Source organism: Perognathus longimembris, chromosome 1 (assembly GCF_023159225.1).
Source record: "Perognathus longimembris pacificus isolate PPM17 chromosome 1, ASM2315922v1, whole genome shotgun sequence".
Classification (NCBI taxonomy): domain Eukaryota; kingdom Metazoa; phylum Chordata; class Mammalia; order Rodentia; family Heteromyidae; genus Perognathus; species Perognathus longimembris.
Genome location: NC_063161.1, coordinates 7526609 through 7548633, shown reverse-complemented (window position 1 = coordinate 7548633; position 22025 = coordinate 7526609). Strand labels below are relative to the sequence as shown.

Below are 22025 nucleotides of genomic sequence, written 5' to 3'. Positions count from 1 at the left end.
GTGGTGCTGAGGAATCGAACCTAGAGCTTCATGCATACGAGGCAAGTACTCTACCACTGGGCCATATTTCCAGCCCTCCTTTTTCTTTTTGTGCCAGAACTGGGGCTTGAACTCAGCGCCTGAGTGCTGTCCCTGAGCCTTTTTGCTCAAGGCTAGTTACTCTACCACTTGCATCTTCCAGCTTTCTGGTAGTTCGAGATGAGTCTCATGGACTTTGCTTCTTAGGCTGGCTTTGAACTGTGATTCTCATATCTCAGCTTCCTGGGTAGCTCAGATTACAGGCATGAGCCACTGGTGCCTGGCTTGTGTGTATGTGTGTGTGTATGTGCACACGTGTGTGCATGCCTATACTGGGGCCTGAACTCAGGGCTTGGGCACTCAAGGCTGGTGCTCTGCCACTTGAGCCACAGCTCCACTTCCAGCTTTCTGGTGGTTAATTTGAGATGAGTGTCAAGGACTTTTCTTGTGGGCTGGCTTCAAACTTGAGGTCCTCAGATCTCAGCCTCCTAAGTAACTAGGATTACAGGCTGAGCCACCGGCGCCGGCTCCGTTTTCTTTTGGTATAGCAAAGAGGCCGCTGGACAGAAATCATGTGATCATTGCCCCTCTGGAAACAGGGAGCTGCGTGCCAGGGACCCAAGTTAAGCGTGTTGTATTGCAGAGGCTACAAAAAGTCAAATAACAATAGGTCCTAAGACAGGCAGGTGGGAGGAGTCATCTTCCTTCCTAGGTTCGGAACGGCCACGGGTGGGGTCCTCGGAGGCTGGGTGCCCTCGCAACATGTCCGGGGTGGTGAGGCTGGGGCCTTGCCTTCACCGTGCCTGGGTGCTCCCCCTAGGAGAGATTCTCGGGTCCCAGGTCTGTGTCTGACTGTGGTCGCCGGCGTCCCTGCTGTGCGCCTCGGGGCGGGCCACGGCTGGGGGCTGGTGTGGGTGGGCTCCCGTGGCCAGGCTGAGCTGGCCCGCCCGTCTTAGATGGCGGCCAGAGCCTTGCAAAGTTCCTTGCTCCTCTTGCGGTCGATGTCTTCCATTTCCCGGAGTTTCTGAGAGGGAAAAGTGGGGTCAGCTGGCTCGGGGTTCTGCCATCCTTGGAACCCCCCCCCCCCACTCCTGGCGCGCCCACCCCTTCCCCGCTTTCCGGTCACTTCTGTCTACCTGGGAGATCTCGGCCAGGATGAGCCCCCGGTATTGCTTGCCCTGGCCCAGGGCCTCCATGGCACTCAGGAATTCCTTCCTGTCCTGGATCTCCTTCACCACTGGACAGAGGGAAAGGGGGGGGGGGGTCAGTGTCCGGGAAAACGGGGGCCCGTGCACTGCCTCTCTGTGGTTCCTTATTTTGAGTTATTTTTTTGTGCTGGGGCCGGGGCCCGAGCGCTGTCCCTACGCTTTTTCAGTCAAGGTTGGCGCTCCACCACTCCAGCTGCAGCTCCACTTGGGGCTTTTTGGTGGTGAACTGGACATAAGAGTTTTCCTGGGCGTTCCTGCCCGGGCTGGCTCGGCCTCCCTTGTGTTCATGCTGCTGTCTTGGCCCCATCTGACTCTGCACCCCCATTCGCCCCATCGGCTCACATTCTTCAAACCGGTCCACCGCGGGGCTCAGGTCCTCCTGCTGCACCGGGGTTTCCTTCTTTCTCCGTTCCTCTGGGTCCTTCCCAGTGGCAAAGATGTGTTGGAGCCTTCGTTTCTCCTTGTCCAGGTCTCCTGTCGGGCCCAGAAACAGCCTTGTTAAGGTGGGGCTAGCACTGTCCCTGGCTTCTTTTTGCTCAAGGCTAGCACTGTATCACCGGAGCCACAGCGCTACCGGCTTTTTCTATAAATGTGGTGCTGAGGAATTGAACCCAGGGCTTCGTGTATGCGAGGCCAGCACTCTACCACTGGGCCACATTCCTAGCCCCTACAACCCCCCCCCCTTTTGGCTTTTTTGTTGGTTTATTGGGAGATTAGTGTCCAGGCTGGCGTCAAACCGTGATCCTCAGATCTCAGCCTCCTGAGTAGCTAGGATTACAGGAGTGAGCCACTGGCACCCAACTTTGGAGAATAAAACCAAAACCATGTAGGAGGGTGAAGGGACTACCTTTTTCCCCCCCTCCTTCCCTCCTCCCTCCCTCCCTTGTTGCAAGACCAGGACTCAATCTCAGCACCTGACACCTTGCTCATTGACTCTGCCAACTGAGCCTCACCTCCAAGCCTGACTTGTTTTCCCCTGCCCTCTCAACAGCCCCCACCCCATGCTAACATGTGCCAAGGCCCAAAAGCCCTCTATAAAAGCATTTGATGAGGCACCCAGCGGCCTGCGCTGGGGGCTGCTTGTCTCTGCCCTCCCCCCCCCCACCCCCGCTTATATCTCCAAAGGACAGGAAGGGATGCCCGGTCACTTACTTGTGGCTCGAGGCTTGAACTGCTCCCTGGTGTAGGCCCCATTGGCCTGGCACACACTGGCAGGCCGGAGGCCGGAGCGGGCGGACGGGATGGGGGGCAGGTGGCTGGAGGTGGGCAGCTTGACAGGACAGTCTCTCTGGCTGGAGGTCGGGTTGCACTGTAGGGGCAAAGGGTCCCCTCCTGGGGATGGGAGGGTGGGTGGGGAGAGTCTACCTGGCTCCCCCACCCCTGAATGAAAGAGCTGACCCCCGCCACGAGGACGGCACGCGAAGTCACGGAGCATTCCATATTAAGGAAAACCAAGTCCGATCATGAGTCAAACGGATGGGAGCGGTAGTTCCAGCCCTCTGTACCACCCCTCTCTACCAAGCAACGACTTGGTGGTCTTTTTCCTTCCTTCACAACGCTCATACAAACATTCAAAGATAGGTGTGCGTATAAGATTCTATTTGCAAACACTGGACCAGACTGTATTATAGCCAATAACGTTGAACAGTTTTTCATTTTTTCCAGGAAAACCTGTTTCTATGTAAGTTATTTTTTTATAGCTATCTTAAGAGTGGTTACATTATTTATTTAGCTGGTCATCTACTTTCAGACGTTCAGGTTATTTGCAATGTTTTTGTTGATTTTTTTCTTTTTTAACTACTTCAATGCTGCAATAAACATTCTTACACAGCGAGCCGCCTGTGGACCGGAGGTTTGCTTTGTCTTTGTGCTGCTTGGTACACAGGGGGCCGGGGTGGGGGGCATACAGGCCCCACTAGATGCCCATGGCTCCTGCCCTTGCCGTCGTGCCTGGCATGGAGCAGCCCCCCCCCCCCTCGCTTGGATCTGGCTCCTCTCTCCCTCTCCAGCTTTGCATGTCACACAACATGCATTCTGGGGCTTTGTATTCTGAGCTCCTGGGAGGGCGGATGGGTAAGTATGACGGGACCTTGGCATGAGTAACTTGTATAGTGGCTGGGCCACTAGGGTACGGTGAGATTTGCAGCTTTGTATCTCCCTGTCCCCCAGAAGTACCAGGAGTTCGAATGCAGGGCCTTGTGCCTGCTGGGCTGGGACCACACTGCTGAGCCATGCCTCCAGCCCTGTTTTTTAGATTATTAATTTATTGTTGTGATAGGAGGTGATATCCAGAGGGATTATAGTTACATGAGTCAGGTAATGTATACCTTTCCTTTCGTTCAGTGTCTTCTACTTAATGATTAGTTTTAGAAAAAGTCTCGCTTCATTTCCCACCTGAGCTTATGCCTGAGCCCTAATCTGCCTACTTTTAGATTTCTTCTTCTTGTGTACCACTGTGTCCAGCCTTTTGGTTGTTGTGGAGCTTGAACTCAGGGCCTGGTGTTGTTCCTGAGCTCTTTTTTTGTTCAAGGCTAACTCTACCACTTCTGTTTTTTCTGGTGGTTAATTGGAGATAGGAGTCTGCCCGGACTGGCTTTGGAACCACAACCCTCAGACCTCAGCCTCCTGAGTAGCTAGGATTGTAGGCCTGAGCCACCAGCAGTTGCTTTAGTTTGTGTTTTAATCGATTGAGCTAGCCTGGAACTACTCTTCCAAATGCGGCCTTCCCACACAGCGTGAGATGACAGGTGAGTGTCCCCCACACGGCTGTGAATTAACACAGCGTCTCAACAACGTTGCCCCCCAGGCTGGCCTCCAACTGCAGCCTCCCGGGGCTAGCTAAGATTGCTGGTGTGAGTCCTCACTGGCTGGATGTACAGTGTTAAGAGTGGCCAGGAAATGAAGGCCTCATGGAGAGGGGAACATTGGAGAAAAGGCCAGAGAAAGACGAGGACGAGGGTGCTGCAGATATCGGGGGTGGGGGGGGCACTCTAGGCGGAGGGTACAGTTAGGGGAAAGCGGCTGGGATGGCGCGAATCCCCCTGTGTCTAGGGCACAGCCAGGAGGCTAAGGTAGCAGGAATGGGGCAAGGGGAGAGGTCAGAGGCTGGAGGTCACAGGAGCCTCTGGAAAGGCGCTTTACTCTGCAGTATGGAAGAGTCATGGCAGGGTTTTGAGGGGAAGTCTGGCCCTTCTCAGTGGCTGTTGGAGGTCCTGTGCACGGAGTCGGGGCCAGATTGGGGGCACCAGCAGTGGGGGCGCCCAGGTAATGTGATAGTGGAGACCTGGGCCCCGTAGTAGCCCAGAAGGTGGGAGGTGGTTGGGGTCAAGATGTGACTTGAAAGACAAGCAGAGAGGTGGCTGGCATGAGAAGGGACCCAAAGAACGGGCCCTGGGGGGCTGGGAGGACAGGCCTGCCATTCCTTCCCACCTGTCTCGCCCTCCTCAGGACCCTCTGAGATCTGCAAGTGGAGCTGTGATCATAAACTGAAAAGGCTAGTGAAAAAGCTAAGCAAGAGAGCCAGGCCCTGAGTTCAAGCCCCAGGACTGGCACATGTGTATGCATGCATGCACAGGAGTGCACACACACAGACACACACATACAAACACACACACACACACATTCACTCACTCATAACTGGATGCTAGTGGCTCCTGCCTGGAATCCTAGCTACTCAGGAGGCTGAGACCTGAGGTTTGGAGCCAGCCTGGGTAGGAAAGTCCATAGACTAATTAACTACCAAAAAGCTGAAGTAGATATTCGACAAAGGAGCTAAAGACATACAATGGAATAAACATAGCCTCTTCAACTACTGGTGCTGGGAGAACTGGGCAGCCATATGCAGAAAACTCATAGTGGACCCAAGCCTATCACCATGCACCAAGATCAACTCAAAATGGATCAAGGACCTCAATATCAGATCTGAATCCTTGAAACTACTGAAGGACAGAGTAGGAAAGACGCTAGAACTTATAGGCACAGGAAGGAACTTCCTGAATATAGTCCCAGGGGCACAACAAATAGGGGAAAGACTTGACAAATGGGACTACTACAAATTAAAAAGTTTCTGCACAGCTGAGGACATAGCCACCAAAATGGAAAGACAGCCAACGATATGGGAAAGGATATTTACCAGCACAGCAACAGACAAAGGCCTGATATCTGTCATCTACAGAGAACTCAAAAAACTGGCTGGGGATATAGCCTAGTGGCAAAAGTGCCTGCCTCGGATACACGAGGCCCTAGGTTCGATTCCCCAGCACCACATATACAGAAAACGGCCAGAAGTGGCGCTGTGGCTCAAGTGGCAGAGTGCTAGCCTTGAGCGGGAAGAAGCCAGGGACAGTGCTCAGGCCCTGAGTCCAAGGCCCAGGATTGGCAAAAAAAAAAAAAAAAAAACTAAGCCCCTCCAAGCCCAATAAACCTATTAGGAAATGGGCAAAGGATCTAAAGAGAGACTTCACAAGAGAAGATACAAAAATGGCAAAGAAAACTTGAGGAAATGCTCAACATCCCTGGTAGTAAGGAAATGCAAATAAAAACAACCCTGAGATACCACCTCACCCCAGTTAGAATGGCCTATACTCTGAACTCAGGCAACAACAAATGCTGGAGGGGGTGCGGGGAAAGAGGAACCCTTCTCCATTGTTGGTGGGAGCAAATTAGTACAACCACTTTGGAGAACAGTATGGAGGTTTCTCAAAAAGCTCAATATAGACCTACTCTATGACCCAGCCAATACCACTCCTAGGCATCTATCCTAAACAGCAGGCCCCAAGGTATCAAAAAAACACTTGTACTTCCATGTTTATCGCGGCACAATTCACAATAGTCAAAATATGGAAACAACCCAGATGCCCCTCCACAGACGAATGGATCCAAAAAATATGGTACTTATACACAATGGAATACTACATAGCGATTAGGAATGGTGAAATATTGTTATTTGCAGGGAAATGGTCAGAACTCAAACAAATAATGTTGAGCGAGACAAGCCTAGAACACAGAAAACAAAGGGGCATGATCTCCCTGATATATGACTGTTAACAAAGGGAGACGGAGAGATAGTAGAGACCAAGTCTGTGAAACCAAAAACTGCTTGTTAAATAGTATTCCCCACAGGATTGGGCCAGCGACCCAACAGTATGTAACTAAAACCAAACAATTACTCAACATATAAAGGTCAAAACTTGACCTCTCAGGGGAATACAATAGCTCAAAAGCTATGTATGTACGTTCATATAAGACTATTGTCGACATATGGTCTAATATCGACATTACATTTAAAGCCCTAGGCGAACTTTCTTGGGCGTGGCCATGTGGCTACTGTATATGTTCTTGATACATTGTATATTGTATATATGTCTACCTGACCTAGAGAAGGGATAGAAAAGCAGGGCGTAAGATATCACAAGAAATGTACACACTGCCCTACTATGTAACTGTACCCTTTTTGCACAACACCTTGTCAAAAAATTTGTGTTCAATTAATAAATAAATTAAATTAAAAAAAAAAGCTGAAGTAGAGCTGGGGCTCTTGTGGTAGCGGTGCCTACCTTGAGTGACAAAGCTAAGGGACAGTGCTGGTGCTCTTAGTTGAAGCCCCACTGCTGGCACAAAAGCTAAACTAAAACCCAGTAACAGACGCTTCACTACAGCCCCCTTTCTTTGAAGACGCCACGCTCTGCAGCCTAGGCTGCTCACAAAGTTGTGATCCTCCAGCCTCAGTCTCCTCCTGCGTGTTCAGACTGAAGGCATGCGCGCGCATGAGTGTGCGCTCATGCACCAGTACTACAGCTCGACCTCAGAGCCTGGGTACTGTCCATTAGCTTCTCCACTCAAGTTCAAGGCCAGGACTGCTCCCTACAGTTTCTGTTTTCTTTCTAGCTAGACACTAGTAGGTTTACATCTGTAAACCTAGCTACTCAGGAAGCTGAAGTCTGATGATCACAGTTTGAAGCCAGCACAGACAGGAAAGTCCATGAGACTCCTCTCCAAGTAATCACCAAAAAGCCGTAAGTGGAGCTGTGTCTCAGGTGGTAAGGCACCAGCCTGGAGCTAAAGTGCTAAGACATAGCTATGGCTCAGGTCTTGAGTTCAAACCCAGTACTGACTCCACACACAAAGGGACTATGGCTCCAGTGCCTAGGCCCAAGAAGTTTGTAGACTGCTCACTTCTCTATCTATCTATCTATCTATCTATCTATCTATCTATCTATCTATCTATCTATATCTATCTATCTATCTATCTATCTATCTATCTATCTATCTATCTATCTATCTATTTATGGCCAGTCCTGGGCCTTGGACTCAGGGCCTGAGCACCTTCCCTGGCTTCTTTTTGCTCAAGGTTAGCACTCTGCCACCTGAGCCACCGCGCCCCTTCTGGCTGTTTTCCATATATGTGGTGCTGGGGAATCGAACCAAGAGCTTCATGTGTAGGAGGCAAGCACTCTTGCCACTAGGCCATATTCCCAGCCCCCTGCTCACTTCTTGTTCTGGTTTGTTTGTTTGTTTTTTGCCAGTCCTGGGGCTTGAACTCAGGTCCTGAGCACTGTCCCTGGCTTCTTTTTGCTCAAGGCTAGCACTCGGCCACTTGAGCCACAGCGCCACTTCTGGCTTTTTCTATCTATGTGGTGCTGAGGAACCGAACCCAGGGCTTCGTGTATACGAGGCGAGCACTCTAGCCACTAGGCCATATCCCCAGCCCCATCACTTCTTACTTTTTATGGTGTCCATGATGTGGCGCTGCTGGAAGTTGGTCAGCTGGGATTCCTTCATCATCACTGCAAAACAAAGCACTTCCGTGAGGCCGCCTGAGCTGCAGCACATCCATGGCAGAATGTAGATCAAATCTGTGTTTGTGTGGCTGGGGATCGGACCCAGGGCTTAGCATGCGCCCTACCACTGAGCTGTACCCCAGCAGCAGTTTGAATCCTGGGCCTTGACATGGCTCTAGTACCCTTTGTGTAGTAAAAATGACAGGAGAGTTTATTAGGAAAGGGATATATTTTCAATAGACTGAAAGTGAGTTGGAAACAAAATCTTTCTTTTTTTTTTACACCAGCACAAGTTTTTGCTCAGGGCTGTTGAATTTTATTTATTAACTTTTGTGTATGTTGATACTGGGGCATGAACTCCGGGCCTTGCACTTGGACTCAGATTTTTATTTTTTGGACTACATTTTTTTTTTTTTTTTTTTTGGCCAGTCCTGGGCCTTGGACTCAGGGCCTGAGCACTGTCCCTGGCTTCTTCCCGCTCAAGGCTAGCACTCTGCCACTTGAGCCACAGCACCGCTTCTGGCCGTTTTCTGTATATGTGGTGCTGGGGAATCGAACCTAGGGCCTCGTGTATCCGAGGCAGGCACTCTTGCCACTAGGCTATATCCCCTCAGATTTTTATTTTTTAACTCAGGACTGGTATTCTACTACTTCTAGTACCCGCAATACATTTTTATTGAAGTGTAAGGGGTTTGGAATGATCTTCCTCAGGACCAGCTCACGGAAAAGAGCTACCATCCCAAGGTTGACGAGGTTTACAAAATTACATCTCATTTCTACGGTCTGCTTTTCTGAACTGTGAACCTCCTGTTTCAGGTTCCTGCACAGCTGGGTAACAAGTGTATATTCCCACCGCTACCTTTATTAGCTGATATGGCCTCATGAGCTTTTTTATTTGTCTAGCCTCAAACTTTGATCCTTCTCATCTCTGCCGCCCAAAGGGCTAGGATTACAGGCCTGAACCACAGCTACCTTTTGCGTCTGGTGTGCTGGTACGGAGGCTTGGGTGTGGTTCCTTAGTGTTTTGTCCTTTCTGTATTTCTTAGATTAACTTTTTATTATCCCTAAGGAGTTGTAGACGGTGACAATGCATGCCGCTTTATGAGTACAGTATCACCCAGTTCGTGAGTTTTCCCCTGATCATGGCTGGTGCTCCATCACTTTGTTCCACTTCTCCACTCCACTTCAGGGAGGTGGTGGGTAATTGGTGTAGAGTCTCACAGACTTCCCCCGCCCCCCCCCCCCCGCCCCCGGGCTGGCTTTGAACCGCGATCCTCCTATCTCAGCCTCTTGAGTAGCGAGGATTACAGGTGTGAGCCACCTGCAGCTGGCAAATTCTTTGACTTGTACCCTCAAAAGCAGGAGGCACCCTAAACCTTTCTGAACCCACTTTTTATCCGGAGAATACAGCGAGGAGTAAGCCACTCTGCGGGGGCGGGGGGAGGGGGGCGGATACCGAGTTACAGGGGGGTAACTGTCATTGCCGCTCCTCCCCTGCGCCCTCCAAGGCAGGCCCACCTCGGAGCAGCTCGCAGGTCTCCGGGGTGTACGTGGCCTTCTTGGGGGAGCGCCAGAACCTCGCTCCTTTGGCGGCGGTCTCCGTCCTCTCCTGCGAAGCCATGGGCCGGTCCTGGGCGGGAAGACGCAACGGCACAGCCTGGAGTCGCCATCCCCCTCCGGACCCGCTCCGGGCCGTGCGGGTGGGGACGGGGCGGATGGGGTGGGGCGGGCGGGCACTGGGGCAGCGCCGGGTCCTCCTTCCCGGACTCGGGCGGACGCAGAGTCGTTCCGCCCGTCTCGCCGGGAAGACTCCTCCAGGAAGACAGCCGGGGTCACCGGCGAGCCCGCGGAGTCAGTACACCCACACTAAGGCCTCACCCTGGGCTGGGTCCGGCGAGACCTCGCCCGGGGTGTCCTCGTCCTCACGGAGCGCAGCGGGCCCCAGGAGACGGCAGCACCCGGCTGGAAGCGGAGACCAAATGCCGGGCACTCTGGGATCCGCGTCGAGGTTTCCATGGTACCCGGCACGCGCCGCCGAGCGCAGGCGTCTCGCCGCGCGTGCGTCGCCGCGCGCATGCGTCGCGAGGCCGTCTCGGCTTTCCTCCCGGAAGTGATTGCCGTTGGGTCACGGCGCATGCGCAGAGTCCGCGAGGGTACGGCGCGCGGCGGCGGGGGCGTGCGGTTGGCGGGTCTGCGCGCGGGACTCGGGCGCCCACCCCGGGGCGCTCTGACGGGCTCGTCATGTCCGACAACGAGGACAAGTGGGTGCCCGGAGCGAGCGGGGTGTGCGGGAGGTTGGGAAGGGGAGGCCGAGGCGGGCTCCGGGCGAGGGCGGCCGGGGAGCCTGGCGTATCGGGGCGGGGAGGGGAAAACCCGGGTACAGAGGGGCGGGCGGGACCCGCGCGCGGAAAGCGAAGAGCCGGGAGCGGAGACCGGGCGGCAGCAGCTCGGCGCGCGGAGGCCCAGGCTTCAGGGCCAGAATGGGTCCGTGAGGAAGAAAAAAGAGGTGTCGGGGTCCAGCCACCCGCCTAACCAATTCGTTATGGGGCCCTGGGACGCTGCGGGGCGTCTCTTCGGGGCAGAGGGGGCAGGCCCATCCGCAGAACTAGGGTGTCGGTGGGAGCCCACCTATTGCTGAGGATGGCCTGGAGGGGAGAGAACATCGAGGTTTGGATTCAGGCCTAGGGCTTGGAGCAGGTGAGAAGTGGGCTTGAGTTCTGGATTTTTATTTTTATTTTTTTGTCGGTCGTGGGGCTTGAACTGAGGGCCCGGGTGCTGACACCTGAGTTCTTTTGCTCAAGGCGAGCGCGCTACCACTTTGAGCCACAATGCCACTTCCATCTGGGTAGTTTTAATTTACTTTTTTTTTATTGTGGTACTTGGAAGTGGAGCGGTGGATCAAGTGGTAGAGCAACAGCTCAAAGCGAAATATCTCAGGGGCAGCACCCAGGCCCTGAGTTCAAATCCTGAGACTGGCACAAATAAAATTAAAGATTATTGGAATACTAGGGCTTGAACTCAGGGCCTGGGTTGCTGGCCCTTAGCCACAGCTCCTCCTCCACCTTGTTGCTGGTTAATTGGAGATAAGAACCTCATCAACTTTTCTGCCTGTTTTGGCTTCCAACCTCAGTCCTCAGATTTCAGCCTCACCAGTAAGTAGGATCACAGGTGTGAGCCACCAGAGCCCTACTAGTACTGGTGTTTGAACTCCGGGCTACACAATTGCAAAGCTGGTGCTCTGTCAGTTGAACCACTTCTTGAGCCCTGGATATATATTTAAAGTAAAAGGATTTCTTTTTCTTTCTTTCTTTTTTTTTTTTCTTTTGCTGATCCTGGGGCTTGAACTCTAGGCCTGGGCACTGTCCCCGACCTTCTGTGCTCAAGGCTAGTGCTCTACCACTTGAGTTCCAACTCTGCTTCCATCTTTTTTATAGTTTTAGTGGAGATAAGAGTCCCATGGACTTTCTTGCTGGGCTGGCTTCAAAACAATCCTCAGATCTTAGCCTCCTGAGTAGGATTATAGGCATGAGCCAGTTGCCCCTGGCAACAAAAGGATTTCTTTCCTTCCTTCTCCATTCCTTTCATTTCTTCTTCTTTTTTTTTTTTTTTAATTGGTGGTGGGGCTTGAACTTGGGGCCTGCGTGTTGTTCCTAAACTCTTTTGCTCATGGTTGGAGCTCTGCCATTGTGAGCCACAGTGACACTTTTGGTTTTCTGGTGGTTAATTGGAGATAAGAGTCTCACAGACTTTCCTTCCTGGGCTGGGTTTAAACCTCAGATCCTTAGATCTCAGCCTCTTTTCGTTTTTGTTTTGTTTTGTTTTTTTGCCAGTCCTGGGGCTTGAACTCAGGGTCTGAGCACTGTTCTTGGCTTCTTTTTGCTCAAGGCTAGCACTCTACCACTTGAGCCACAGCACCACTTCTGGCTTTTTCTATGTATGTGGTGCTGAGGATTCAAACCCAGGGCTTCATGTATACAAAGTGAGCACTTTACCACTAGGCCATATTCCCAGCCCAGAGCTCAGCCTCTTGAGTAGCTAAATTACAGGTGTGGGCCACCAGAGCCTGGCCCCTTTCTTTTCTTCTTTTTCCTCTTCTTCCTCCTCTTCTCTGTTTGGACCCAGGTTTCCAACCTACTAGGCAAGCAGCAAGCACTCTACCACTTGAGTCTCTTTCTTGTTTTTGTTTTAAATGCAGTTTTATTATTATTATTATTATTATTATTAATGCACTGTACAGAGGGGCTCTTTTCTATTTTTAGAAGTTAAGTCTTGCTGTAGCCCAAGCTGGCCTGGAATTCTTGATCTCCCTGCCTTACCCTCCCAAGGAATACTGAGATTACAGGCATGTGCCATTTGCAAAAGGATAAAAGGGGGCTGGGGATATAGCCTAGTGGCAAGAGTGCCTGCCTCGGATACACGAGGCCCTAGGTTCGATTCCCCAGCACCACATATACGGAAAACGGCCAGAAGCGGCGCTGTGGCTCAAGTGGCGGAGTGCTGGCCTTGAGCGGGAAGAAGCCAGGGACGGTGCTCAGGCCCTGAGTCCAAGGCCCAGGACTGGCCAAAAAAAAAGGATAAAAGGATTCTCCCCCCCCCCCCCAATTCACCTATATTAGTGTACATTAATAGTACAAGAGTCTCCAGTCTGCTAATTCCATAGATATTTTGTAGTGTACCTTGATCAACTCCCTCCCCCACTATTTTATTCCCTTAGTCCCTTGAAAGTATCTCTTCAAGGATTGTACCTTTGTGATCAGTGGAGTGATCTATTCCAGAGATAAAAATCTGGGAGCCATCAACATAAATGTATCCATCAGAGCTAAGAAATGGTGTGGATGGAGATCATTTATTAACTTGAAGAATGGTTGTGGATGGAGGGTGAGTTCTTGTCAAAGTAAGATTGTGACTGATGGGGAAGAGAGGAATTGGACGTAGAGAGGTTGGACAGATCCTATTCCAGAAGGGAACACCAAGTTAGGATTATGAAGGAAGGTGGTTTGGAGTTTTGGTGCTGGAGATTGATCCCAGGGCCTCACAAATACTGAGCTTTTGCTTTACCACTGGGCCACACTCTCCAGCTGTGAAGGTTTTTGTTTTCTGAGACAAGTTTTCACGGTGTAGCCCAAACTGTGGGCCCTCCTACATCTGTAAACCAGTCGAAGTGGTGAGGCTGAGGCAAGAGGATGATGAATTCAAGGCTAGCCCTGGCCAAAAAAAAAAAAAAAAGCACTGGGTACTGGTGTTCACACCTATAGTCCTAGCTACTCAGGAGGCTGAGAACTGAGGATTGCAGTTCATTTGAAGCCATCCCAGACAGGAAAGGCCCTAGGATTCCAATTAGTCACCAGAGAACTGGAAGTAGCTCTGTGGCTCAAAGTGGTAGAGTACTAGCCTTGAAAATAAAGCTCAGGGACAGTGCCTCAACCCTGAGATCAAGCCCTGTGGTCACCACCACCAACAAAAAAGGGCTAAAGATGTGGTTGAATTGGTATAGCACTTGCATTTGCCATTACAAAAAAAAAAAAAAGAGGAAAAAAATGGCAAAAGAACTACATGCTTAAATGCAGACTGGAATAATTCAGTAGAGAGAAATGAATTAGTAGTGATGCATAAATTCTAGCAAAATTGGAGGGTAGTTGGGGTAAGATTGAAGAGGTGAAATGAAACCAAAGGTTGAGTCACTCCTTAAGTATATGCTTACTGAGTTTGAGTGCCTCCTACATCTCCGCTGAGACAGATCTCTCTCTCGATTCTGGAAAGTGATGCTATCACTAACCAGCCAACCTCTTTCTGTACAGCTTTGATGGCGATGACTTTGATGATGTTGAAGAGGACGAAGGGCTAGATGACTTGGAGAATGCCGAGGAGGTCAGTATTTTTGCTGTAGGCTCCTTCCTACCTCTGCAGCCCAGCTGCTGAGTAATGAGCCAGGTGCTTATTACCAGAATGTTTTCACTCCAGTTTGCATTCCTAGACCCTTACATAGTATTCCAGTAGTAGCAGCAAGGAGTGTTCCAGTCTTGGGTAGCAGAACAGCCCTGCCGGATGTGCCTTTAGTTCACTTGGTCCACAGCCTGAGACTTCTGGAGCAGTTGTTTTTTTTGTAGATAAAACATCACCTTCATTCTTTCAGCAGATGTGATCAGTGTTAATACCTGCATGAGTGTGGGGAGAATAGCCTGCTAAAGCTTCGAAACTAAAGCAGGGCCTAGGTCAGGCAGGAAATTTTTTCCCCTCCAATGGAACTGGGGTTTGAACTCAGGATTGTTAAGCTTTCACGTCAGATGCTTTACTGCTTGAGCCACTTTGTGAGCTCTTTTTGCATTGGGTATTTTTGAGACAAGGCCTTGCTTTGTGCTGCATTGGCCTGGACTGTGACCTATTTATGTTTCCCAGCATAGCTGGGATGAAAGGTAGTTACCACCACATCCAACCATTGGTTGAGATGGAGTCTCAAAAACTGCCTGGGCTGGCCTTGAACTGTGATTCCCCAACCTCCATCTCCCAGGTATGTAGAATTACAGGCTTGAGCCGCCTTTCTGTCAAGCATGCCGTCACCATGTCCACCTGTTGGTGAAGATGAGGCCTCATGAATGTTTCCTTGGCATGCAGTAAGCATTAACAGTGGTGACGCTTTTCTTTGTCTTTCTCAGCCTCCCCTCACCCAACATAGGCAACCTGAGATTGTCCCTTGTTTTTGTCTTTTTTCTTTTTTGCCAGTCCTGGGCCTTGCACTCAGAGCCTGAGCACTGTCCCTGGCTTCATTTTGCTCAAGGCTAGCACTCTGCCACTTGAGCCACAGCGCCACTTCTGGCCATTTTCTATATATGTGGTGCTGGGGAATTGAACCCAGGGCTTCATGTATACAAGTCAAGCACTCTTGCCACTAGGCCATATTCCCAGCCCCCTTGTTTTTGTCTTGATATCCAGGAGGGCCAGGAGAATGTGGAGATCCTCCCCTCTGGAGAGCGCCCACAGGCCAACCAGAAGCGAATCACCACCCCGTACATGACCAAGTATGAGCGAGCCCGTGTGCTGGGCACCCGAGCACTCCAGATCGCGTGAGTGTGCGCCCTCTGCTACCTTCTCCATCGATCTCCACCGGTGAGGCCGCCGCAGGGAGCCCCCGAGCGGCTGGTCCCGCCCAGCCTAGCACCTGAAATCAGACCTTCCCGGCCCTTACATTCTGAGCAGAGGTCTGCCAGGCACTGTGCGGGGGGGGGGGGGGGGGGGCGTCCTGGTCCTTGTGAGTCAACAGCAGAAATAGCACATGAGAAGTCAAACCACAGTAGAGAAGAAAAATAGCAATTCTAGGCCGAACTGCGCTGGTCTGTCAGGTTGGAAGCAAAACAGGTAAATTCAGAGAGCCCTAGACGATGAGCTGTTAGGGAGAGCAGCCCCAACAGGCTTAAGCTGCTTCTCAGCACAAGGGAGACTGGCCAGCTCATCAGAGTCGGGAAGGCCCCCCTCCTTTGGAATGAGCAGCTTTCCTTTTCTCTCGGGTTTGGAAGAGCAAGCTCCAGGAAGAGTCAGTGGACAGATGGGATCAGGCTGTCCCCCACTTAGCATAGGCAGGCAGTACAGCCTGCAGGGCCCTGCTGAGCTGGTGGCACAGTGGGGAACAGTCCGGGGGGGGGGGGTGACCTCTGTCGGCATGCAACTTTGAGCAAGCAGAGCTCTTGAAGAAGCTGAATCAGATGCCTGCTTCTGTCCCCAGTTCACTTGGGCAGGAGTGGGGGGGACAGAGAGGGGACAGCAGAGCAGTGGTACTCTGGTAGAAGGTCCCTCATAGGGACACAGGAGGTTGAGGAAAGGAGTCCCTAAGTCTTCTTACAATCTGGTGGTGGGGAAGGTGGGTGTCTGGAGGAGGGGTGGCTCAAGGAAAGAATAGGAGTCAGGAAAGGGGCCACAAAGAAAGCTGAGCCAGATATGTGGAGGCCTGCATAGTGTGGGTACCCCTGCTATCTGTGCAAACCCCTGTAGGTTCAAACAGTGCTAGCTAGACCTTTATCTGTAGTCCTGTGGGGTGAAGGTGGCCAGCTCCCTGTCTCGATGGAGGGTTTTATGAGTGGACAGCATTATTCCTACTCATTCTTTAGCAATAGATCTCTCAGGGATCCCCTTGGAGCACAGTGGAGTAGATAATCACTTGTGCCTACAGTAACAGGTTCATATTGACATTTGTTTGATGAGGCTGATATCCAGATCACTCCCAGGTGCCAAGAGTCCCTTTTTCCTCGGGGAGCAAAGCATAGTCCAGTGTGGTCTAGTTTGTAGTGCTCCTTCCTATTAAGGGATATGATGCCACTGGCCATCTTGTGCTGTTCCTGCTCCCCACCCCCCCAAACCTGTGCATAGACAACTGGATCTTAACCCTGTCACCGGGCTTGTTACAGTGTGCTTAGGTGCTGAGCATTCTTAGCTCACTAGCACCATCTGGTGCCCAACACTGTCTCCACTTCCTGGCTAGATGGATGAAGTAGTTATTTACCAAGGGCCAGCTCTTAGAATTTGCATATTACATGTATGCGGTAGGCACTGGTGAATGAGTGCCCGCCCTTGTGTGTGGCCTTTTGCTATATTCTTTGAAGATTTATATTTTGGGGATTTTTATTTCTTTTTTTAATAGTATCAAACCCAGAGTCTTAGGCACTTTTTTCCTTTGGTGCCAGTCCTGGGGCTTGAACTCAGGGCCTGAGTGCTATCTGTCCCTGAGCTCTTCAGCTCATGTGAGCCACACCTCTGCTTCTGACTTTTTTGGTAGTTTGTCGTAGGTAAGAGACTAATGAGATTTTCTCCTGGGGCTGTCTTTGAACCACGAACTTCAGATCTCAGCCCCTTGAGTAGCGAGAATTACAGGCAGGAGCTACCAGGACCCAGTTGGGTCTTGTGCTGTTACCTCAAACTGCATTCTTCCTCCCTATGCCTCCTGAGTAACCGGGACCACAGACACATGCCACCAGGCTGGCTTTCTTGCTTATTTTGCACCGGTCCCCAGGCCGGAACTCAGGGCTTGGTACGCTCCCTCAGCTTGCTTGCCCATGCTGAGCTTGCTCATAGCTGATGCTCTACCACTTGAGCCACACCTTTAACCCAGCATTTTGCTGGCTATTTGGGGATGGAGTCTCACTTCTCTTTCTGGGCTGGTTCTGAGCCATGGTCCTGCAGGTGTTAGCCTCCTGAGGAGCTGGGATTATAGGTATACTCCACCAGCACTGGCTTCTGCTTTTTTATTTTGCTTTCCTTTTTATTTTCTGCTTTTTTGTTTTTGTTTTTGTTTTTGTTGCCAGTCCTGGGGTTTGGACTCAGGGCCTGAGCACTGTCCCTGACTTCTTTTTGCTCAAGGCTAGCACTCTACCACTTGAGCCACAGTGCCACTCTCCAGCCTTTTCTGTTTATGTGGTGCTGAGGAATCGAACCCAGGGGTTCGTGCATGCTAGGCAAGCACTCTAGCTCTAAGTCATATTCCCAGCCCCTCTGCTTTGTTTTAAGGATAGAATCTCCCTTTTTGCCCAGGCTGGCCTCAAACCATGATGTTCCTGTTTCTATCTTCTGAGTAGCTTGGATTACAGGCATATATCACCACTCCTGGCCCTTAATTATCGAGAGAAGATATGGGGAAAGTTAAATACATGATTTCTGCCTCTGGGAAGTTTCCACACTTTCAAGAGTCACAGGAACCAGGATACTATTTAGCAATAATATTAGTAAGGTTGATCCTTAGAATCAGTAAAATTAGTAAGGACAGCTCCCTGGTTGGTCATCAGAATCACCTGGACAGATTTGCCAGTATAGATTTCAGGCCTCTTCATGAGAGACTGGATAGTCTGGAGAAGAACCCTGGAACCTGTATTTGCCGCCCACTCTGCTAAGAATTCTGGACCCATTAGTGTGAATGCCACTGAATAATGAAGGGTGGCGTCCCGTAGGGAACCAGCTAAGACCCAGCATCCTTTTGACTTTGGAGGCCCTGCCGCATGCCAGACGTAGTGCTGGGGCCTGGGCTCTGTAGCAAAGCCCATGTGGTCCAGGTCCTGGGCCACCAGGAGCCCATGGCCTATGGTGTTGAGGGCTCAACGTGGCATCAGGGTGCTGAGCACTCAGCAGTGGTTTCCAGAGCGGCTCGTCGTGAGGGAAGCAGCCTAGAACGCCCAGACGCCTTAGTCTGTTTTCTGAGACTGGCTCATTTGGTGTGGCTCAGTGAGCTCAGAGATTTTGAGCTAAGTCGGCAGTGTAGCACATCATTGCAAGGCATAGGACATCACATGCTCCGAGACAGAGCAAGCATGTTGGCTCGTGTCTCTGTCTCTAATGCCCCATGGGGCCCACCTCCAAGCACTACCAACACGAGTTTGGGGGACTTCTAAATCATAGTGCTAGAAAGCCATAGTTCAGTACAGCTTGAATGCGAGTTAAATCAGGGAAAGTAAATGGCATGGAAAGGTGCTAGAAAGGAGAACGGGGCCTGCCCTGGCATCTGGCATTGTGGCCAGGGAGAGTCAGGAGAGGGTAGTGACAGACAGACACTGTGACTAGAGGCTGTATGTGGAGGCTGTGGAGAAGATGGTGCTGGGAAAGTGGAGCCCCAGGGCCTGTATTGCTGTGATGGAGAAGGAAAAGGTGGTGCGTGAGCTGGGCAGGGCTCATGGAGTTGGGTTGACATGGTCGGAATGGAGTGCTCTGGCTGTTGGGAGGTTACGCTTACAGATCTTTAGTTAGCTTACTGTTTTATGGGAGGTCTCATAACAGAGCTTATTAGCAACACGTGGGGTTCAAACTTAGCTGGGCTACCTACTAGCTGCATGACCTTGGGCAAGTTACTGATCTCTTTGTACCTCAGTTTCTCATCAAAATGCTACTTACCAGGCTGGAGGCATGGCTCAACAGTTTGAGGCCTGAGTTCAAGCCCCGGTACAATACAACAACCACAACAAATAATAAAGCCTGCTACCTCAGCTGAACTAAGTGCAAAGAGCTGACGATAGCTGTGGTACCCAGTAGGCCCTTGCTTATTGACAGTAGTAGCTTGGCATCATTGTCAAAGTGAAGCAGGGGTTTCCTTCCCATTCAGAGGAGACCTAGATTTCAGGAGAATCTAATTCCTTGTCTTTGAAGGCCAAGTTAAATCCAGTCTGCTGGCTGTCACTTTCAGTGGGGCAGGTCTTTGGCAGTGCCCTGTATGGCTCCCCTCCATTCTTGCCTACCTGGAGGGGTGCCCTCACTAGCTGAGGACCAGGATGCCAGACCCACCGCACTGCCTGGCTCCTCCCTGTTCGCAGTCTGCAACATGCCCTGTCCCTACAGGATGTGTGCCCCCGTGATGGTGGAGCTGGAGGGGGAGACAGACCCTTTACTCATTGCCATGAAGGAACTCAAGTAAGTCCCCGGCTCATGGTTCCCTCCCCCAGAATCCTGGCGGGCATCTCTTGGGTCACCCTAGATGGGGAAGTTGGTACTTGTTCCTGTCGGTCTGCCAGGAGGGAGGAATGGGGAGAGAGGGAAGTCAGAGGGAGGGCATCGATGTGACATGGACTTCTGGTCCTCTGCGGAGGCCCTTACGCCCTGTGACTTGTGTCCTGCCGCAGGGCCCGAAAGATCCCCATCATCATCCGCCGCTACCTGCCAGACGGGAGCTACGAAGACTGGGGGGTGGATGAGCTTATCATCACCGACTGAGCCGGAGGAGCGTCTTCCCGACTGTGCCCCAGGCTCCATTCTTATGCTCGCTTTATATGTGTAAATAAATCCATGAACCTTTTTAACCCGCCGGCACCTCTGTGATGCTGCCACCTTCTCCTTGGTCCACCCTTGCCTCCTGGAGTGTGCACTTGTCACAGTGGCCCTGTGGCTGCCAGCTCTTTGCAAAGCACCAGGGCCCCACGGATCCCCCACGTCCCTCCCTCCATCTCCCCACACACCAGAGCAAAGGCTGCTGCAGGGGAGACACCTCAGCTGCCTTCCCAGCAGACAGAGCGTCTTTGTGCCCAGGGAGCTGGTTGCTACGGAAACCCCCAATTTCCTTTCCAGTGGGGACTGGCTGCAGGGGCCTCTCCCTTCTCAGGAGTATCACAGAGCAGGTCTCATCAAGCCACCCATTGTTTCCTAAGGACCTGCCTGGAGCTCTTATCGAGGGCTCAGATCCCCTTTCAGGAGCCGTCCCCCAGCAGGAAGCATGGGGTGCCACGATCCCCCACCCTCCCCAAGCGGAGCCCTGCTGGGCAAGGCAGCAGCTGGAGCAAGGACCAAGCACCTGCCCATCTGACCACCTTTGTCCCCACCCTGTCCTCCTCAGGCCCCTTCCACACACTGCCCTCCGCGGCCCACCTCTGGTCTGCCACCTGCTCCCCCTGTGTGCCAGCCCTTCTCCTGTGAGTGCTGAGTATCCGGTATAGACAGGGATGGGTGCCCGGATGCCGAGGCCACAGCTCCCTTTCCCTGCCTCAGGTCTTGCGGACCTCTCGCTCTCCCTGACTGCCAGGGAGGGCCATTTATGTGGGCTCACCTTCCTGGATGGGGAGAAAGTTGGTAAGGATGCCAACAGAGATAGAAGGGAGTCACTGGCCTCCCCAGTATTTCAGCTGGACCCCCATTCCATTGCCAACCCCCTTCTAGGAGGAGGGCCCCAGGATGGGTCGGGATCATGGACAGAATGGGGAGCATGAGTGGCCACAAGAGTGGGAGGGGTGTTTGCTGCTCTGTAGAAGGGTTAATTCAGGGAGCAGTGGACTTAGCACCCCTGCCACCCTCCTCCAGCCTGTGGAATCCTTTAATCAAGTTGGGTGCTGAAATTTCAGCTCTGAAATGCCGCCTTTGTGCCGGCATCCAGGCAGCCGCCCCAGAGTGCGGGGGTCACTTTCTCGGCCCCATTTCTCTAAATGGCCTCTTTGTTCCCTGCTGGGCTGCTCAGTATCAGATGTGATTAAGGGGAGTGGGGGGGGGGCTGAGGGGAGCAAAGGGGGGGTTAACCCTTAGGGGATAGGGGTATGGAAATGGGAGGAAAGGGTGTTTTTGCTCTCACCTTCTTGATCTTCTCATTTGGGGAGCCCCTTGTTACCCAGCCACCAGGCCGGGGTTAGACTTGCCTCAAGTGTCGTCACCTGCTACCCCTCTTGGTTCTAGAGTTTATGTGTAGTTTTGTCAATTGTTCCAGAAACTCCTGGTTCCTTTCTTGACAGGGAAGCTACTACTGCAGCCAAATCCATCCGGAACCAGTGGTCTAAGAGAAGCCCATAGCCCTTGCCTTTTGACTTCCTGGGTTCTGTCCTCCGCTGGGGCTCTTTCTCCTCCCACCCCATGGTGACTTCCTAACCCGTCTCATGAGGCCCAGGGTCCTGGCGATGCTTCTTCAGCTTTTTGTCCACAGCCCCCCTGCGTGCTGGAGCAGTACCCCAGTGGGAAATGGACAAGTGTCTGGCCCCTCGGGAAGGGAAGGGGGAGTTGTGAAGACTCAGCATGCAGGGTGGTTCTGATGGACCCTGACAATTCCAGAATGGCGCTGTATGTTAGACAGCACTGAGATAGAGTGGGGAATCCAGCGATGGCGTGGGGTTTTTGAGAGTCAATGCCAAATCACTTCCTTCTTTTCTGTGCTTTCTGGTTTGGTAGGTCTAGGGAATGCCAGAGATCTGGGAACCTTGAGTTTCATAAGGCCTTGGGCAGCACCTACACAGTTGTGATGGATTAAGTGTGCTGTGGGGATGAGATGATTTAGATCCAATAAGACACTTGGCCTGCATGTAGGCACGAGGACCAGAGAGGTCCGTGGTGTGCAAGGGGTCCTGACCCTCTTCCTTTTGGCCTTTCTTGGTGACTTCAATAAGATGCAAGTTTTCAGATTCATAATAAAGCTCTCAAAGGAGAGCTAGGTTCCAAGAATCAGGAGGGAAATGAAATCCATGAATCCCACATTTATCTACAACCCCCTAGAACTACCCTGTTTAGGTGGGCTGACTTGGCAGAGATGCCATTTGATAGTGTGGGGGCTTCAATCACCAAGCTCCAGGGGAGCCAGCAGTTTGGG

General features: G+C 51.8%; 2 protein-coding genes across 3 annotated transcripts; one reads left to right on the top strand and one right to left on the bottom strand.

The window, feature by feature from the left end:
- Nucleotides 1-636: 636 nt before the first annotated feature.
- Nucleotides 637-10023, bottom strand: C1H22orf23 (chromosome 1 C22orf23 homolog). Of its 2 annotated transcripts, XM_048355614.1 has the most exons (7): nt 9884-10023; nt 9524-9635; nt 7949-8011; nt 2379-2558; nt 1569-1700; nt 1155-1255; nt 637-1042 (listed from the first exon to the last, which is right to left on the bottom strand). In XM_048355614.1, exons 1-7 carry the CDS (start codon nt 10019-10021, stop codon nt 971-973), a joined length of 798 nt encoding a protein of 265 aa, XP_048211571.1. In that variant the 5' UTR covers nt 10022-10023; the 3' UTR covers nt 637-970. The 2 variants fall into 2 exon arrangements, with proteins under 2 accessions (XP_048211571.1, XP_048211561.1); XM_048355604.1 differs by having other exon boundaries at nt 637-1255.
- A 96-nt stretch (nt 10024-10119) lies between these two features.
- On the top strand, nt 10120-19762 carry Polr2f (RNA polymerase II, I and III subunit F). Its single transcript, XM_048355624.1, has 5 exons — nt 10120-10266; nt 13804-13873; nt 14936-15066; nt 19310-19381; nt 19591-19762. Exons 1-5 carry the CDS (start codon nt 10247-10249, stop codon nt 19679-19681), a joined length of 384 nt encoding a protein of 127 aa, XP_048211581.1. The 5' UTR covers nt 10120-10246; the 3' UTR covers nt 19682-19762.
- Nucleotides 19763-22025: the final 2263 nt, after the last annotated feature.

What these genes read in the sequence shown, in the direction of transcription:
- C1H22orf23 (XM_048355604.1), bottom strand. Translation starts at nt 10,021, where the DNA reads ATGGAAACCTCGACGCGGATCCCAGAGTGCCCGGCATTTGGTCTCCGC. An exon ending in CATCATGGACACCATAAAAA is followed by an intron (nt 2,559 to 7,948) that starts GTAAGAAGTGAT and finishes TCCCATCCCCAG; the next exon opens with GAGGGGACCCTTTGCCCCTA. An exon ending in GTTCAAGCCTCGAGCCACAA is followed by an intron (nt 1,701 to 2,378) that starts GTAAGTGACCGG and finishes TGGGCCCGACAG; the next exon opens with GAGACCTGGACAAGGAGAAA.
- Polr2f (XM_048355624.1), top strand. Translation starts at nt 10,247, where the DNA reads ATGTCCGACAACGAGGACAA. An exon ending in ATGTCCGACAACGAGGACAA is followed by an intron (nt 10,267 to 13,803) that starts GTGGGTGCCCGG and finishes CTTTCTGTACAG; the next exon opens with CTTTGATGGCGATGACTTTG. An exon ending in ATTGCCATGAAGGAACTCAA is followed by an intron (nt 19,382 to 19,590) that starts GTAAGTCCCCGG and finishes GTCCTGCCGCAG; the next exon opens with GGCCCGAAAGATCCCCATCA.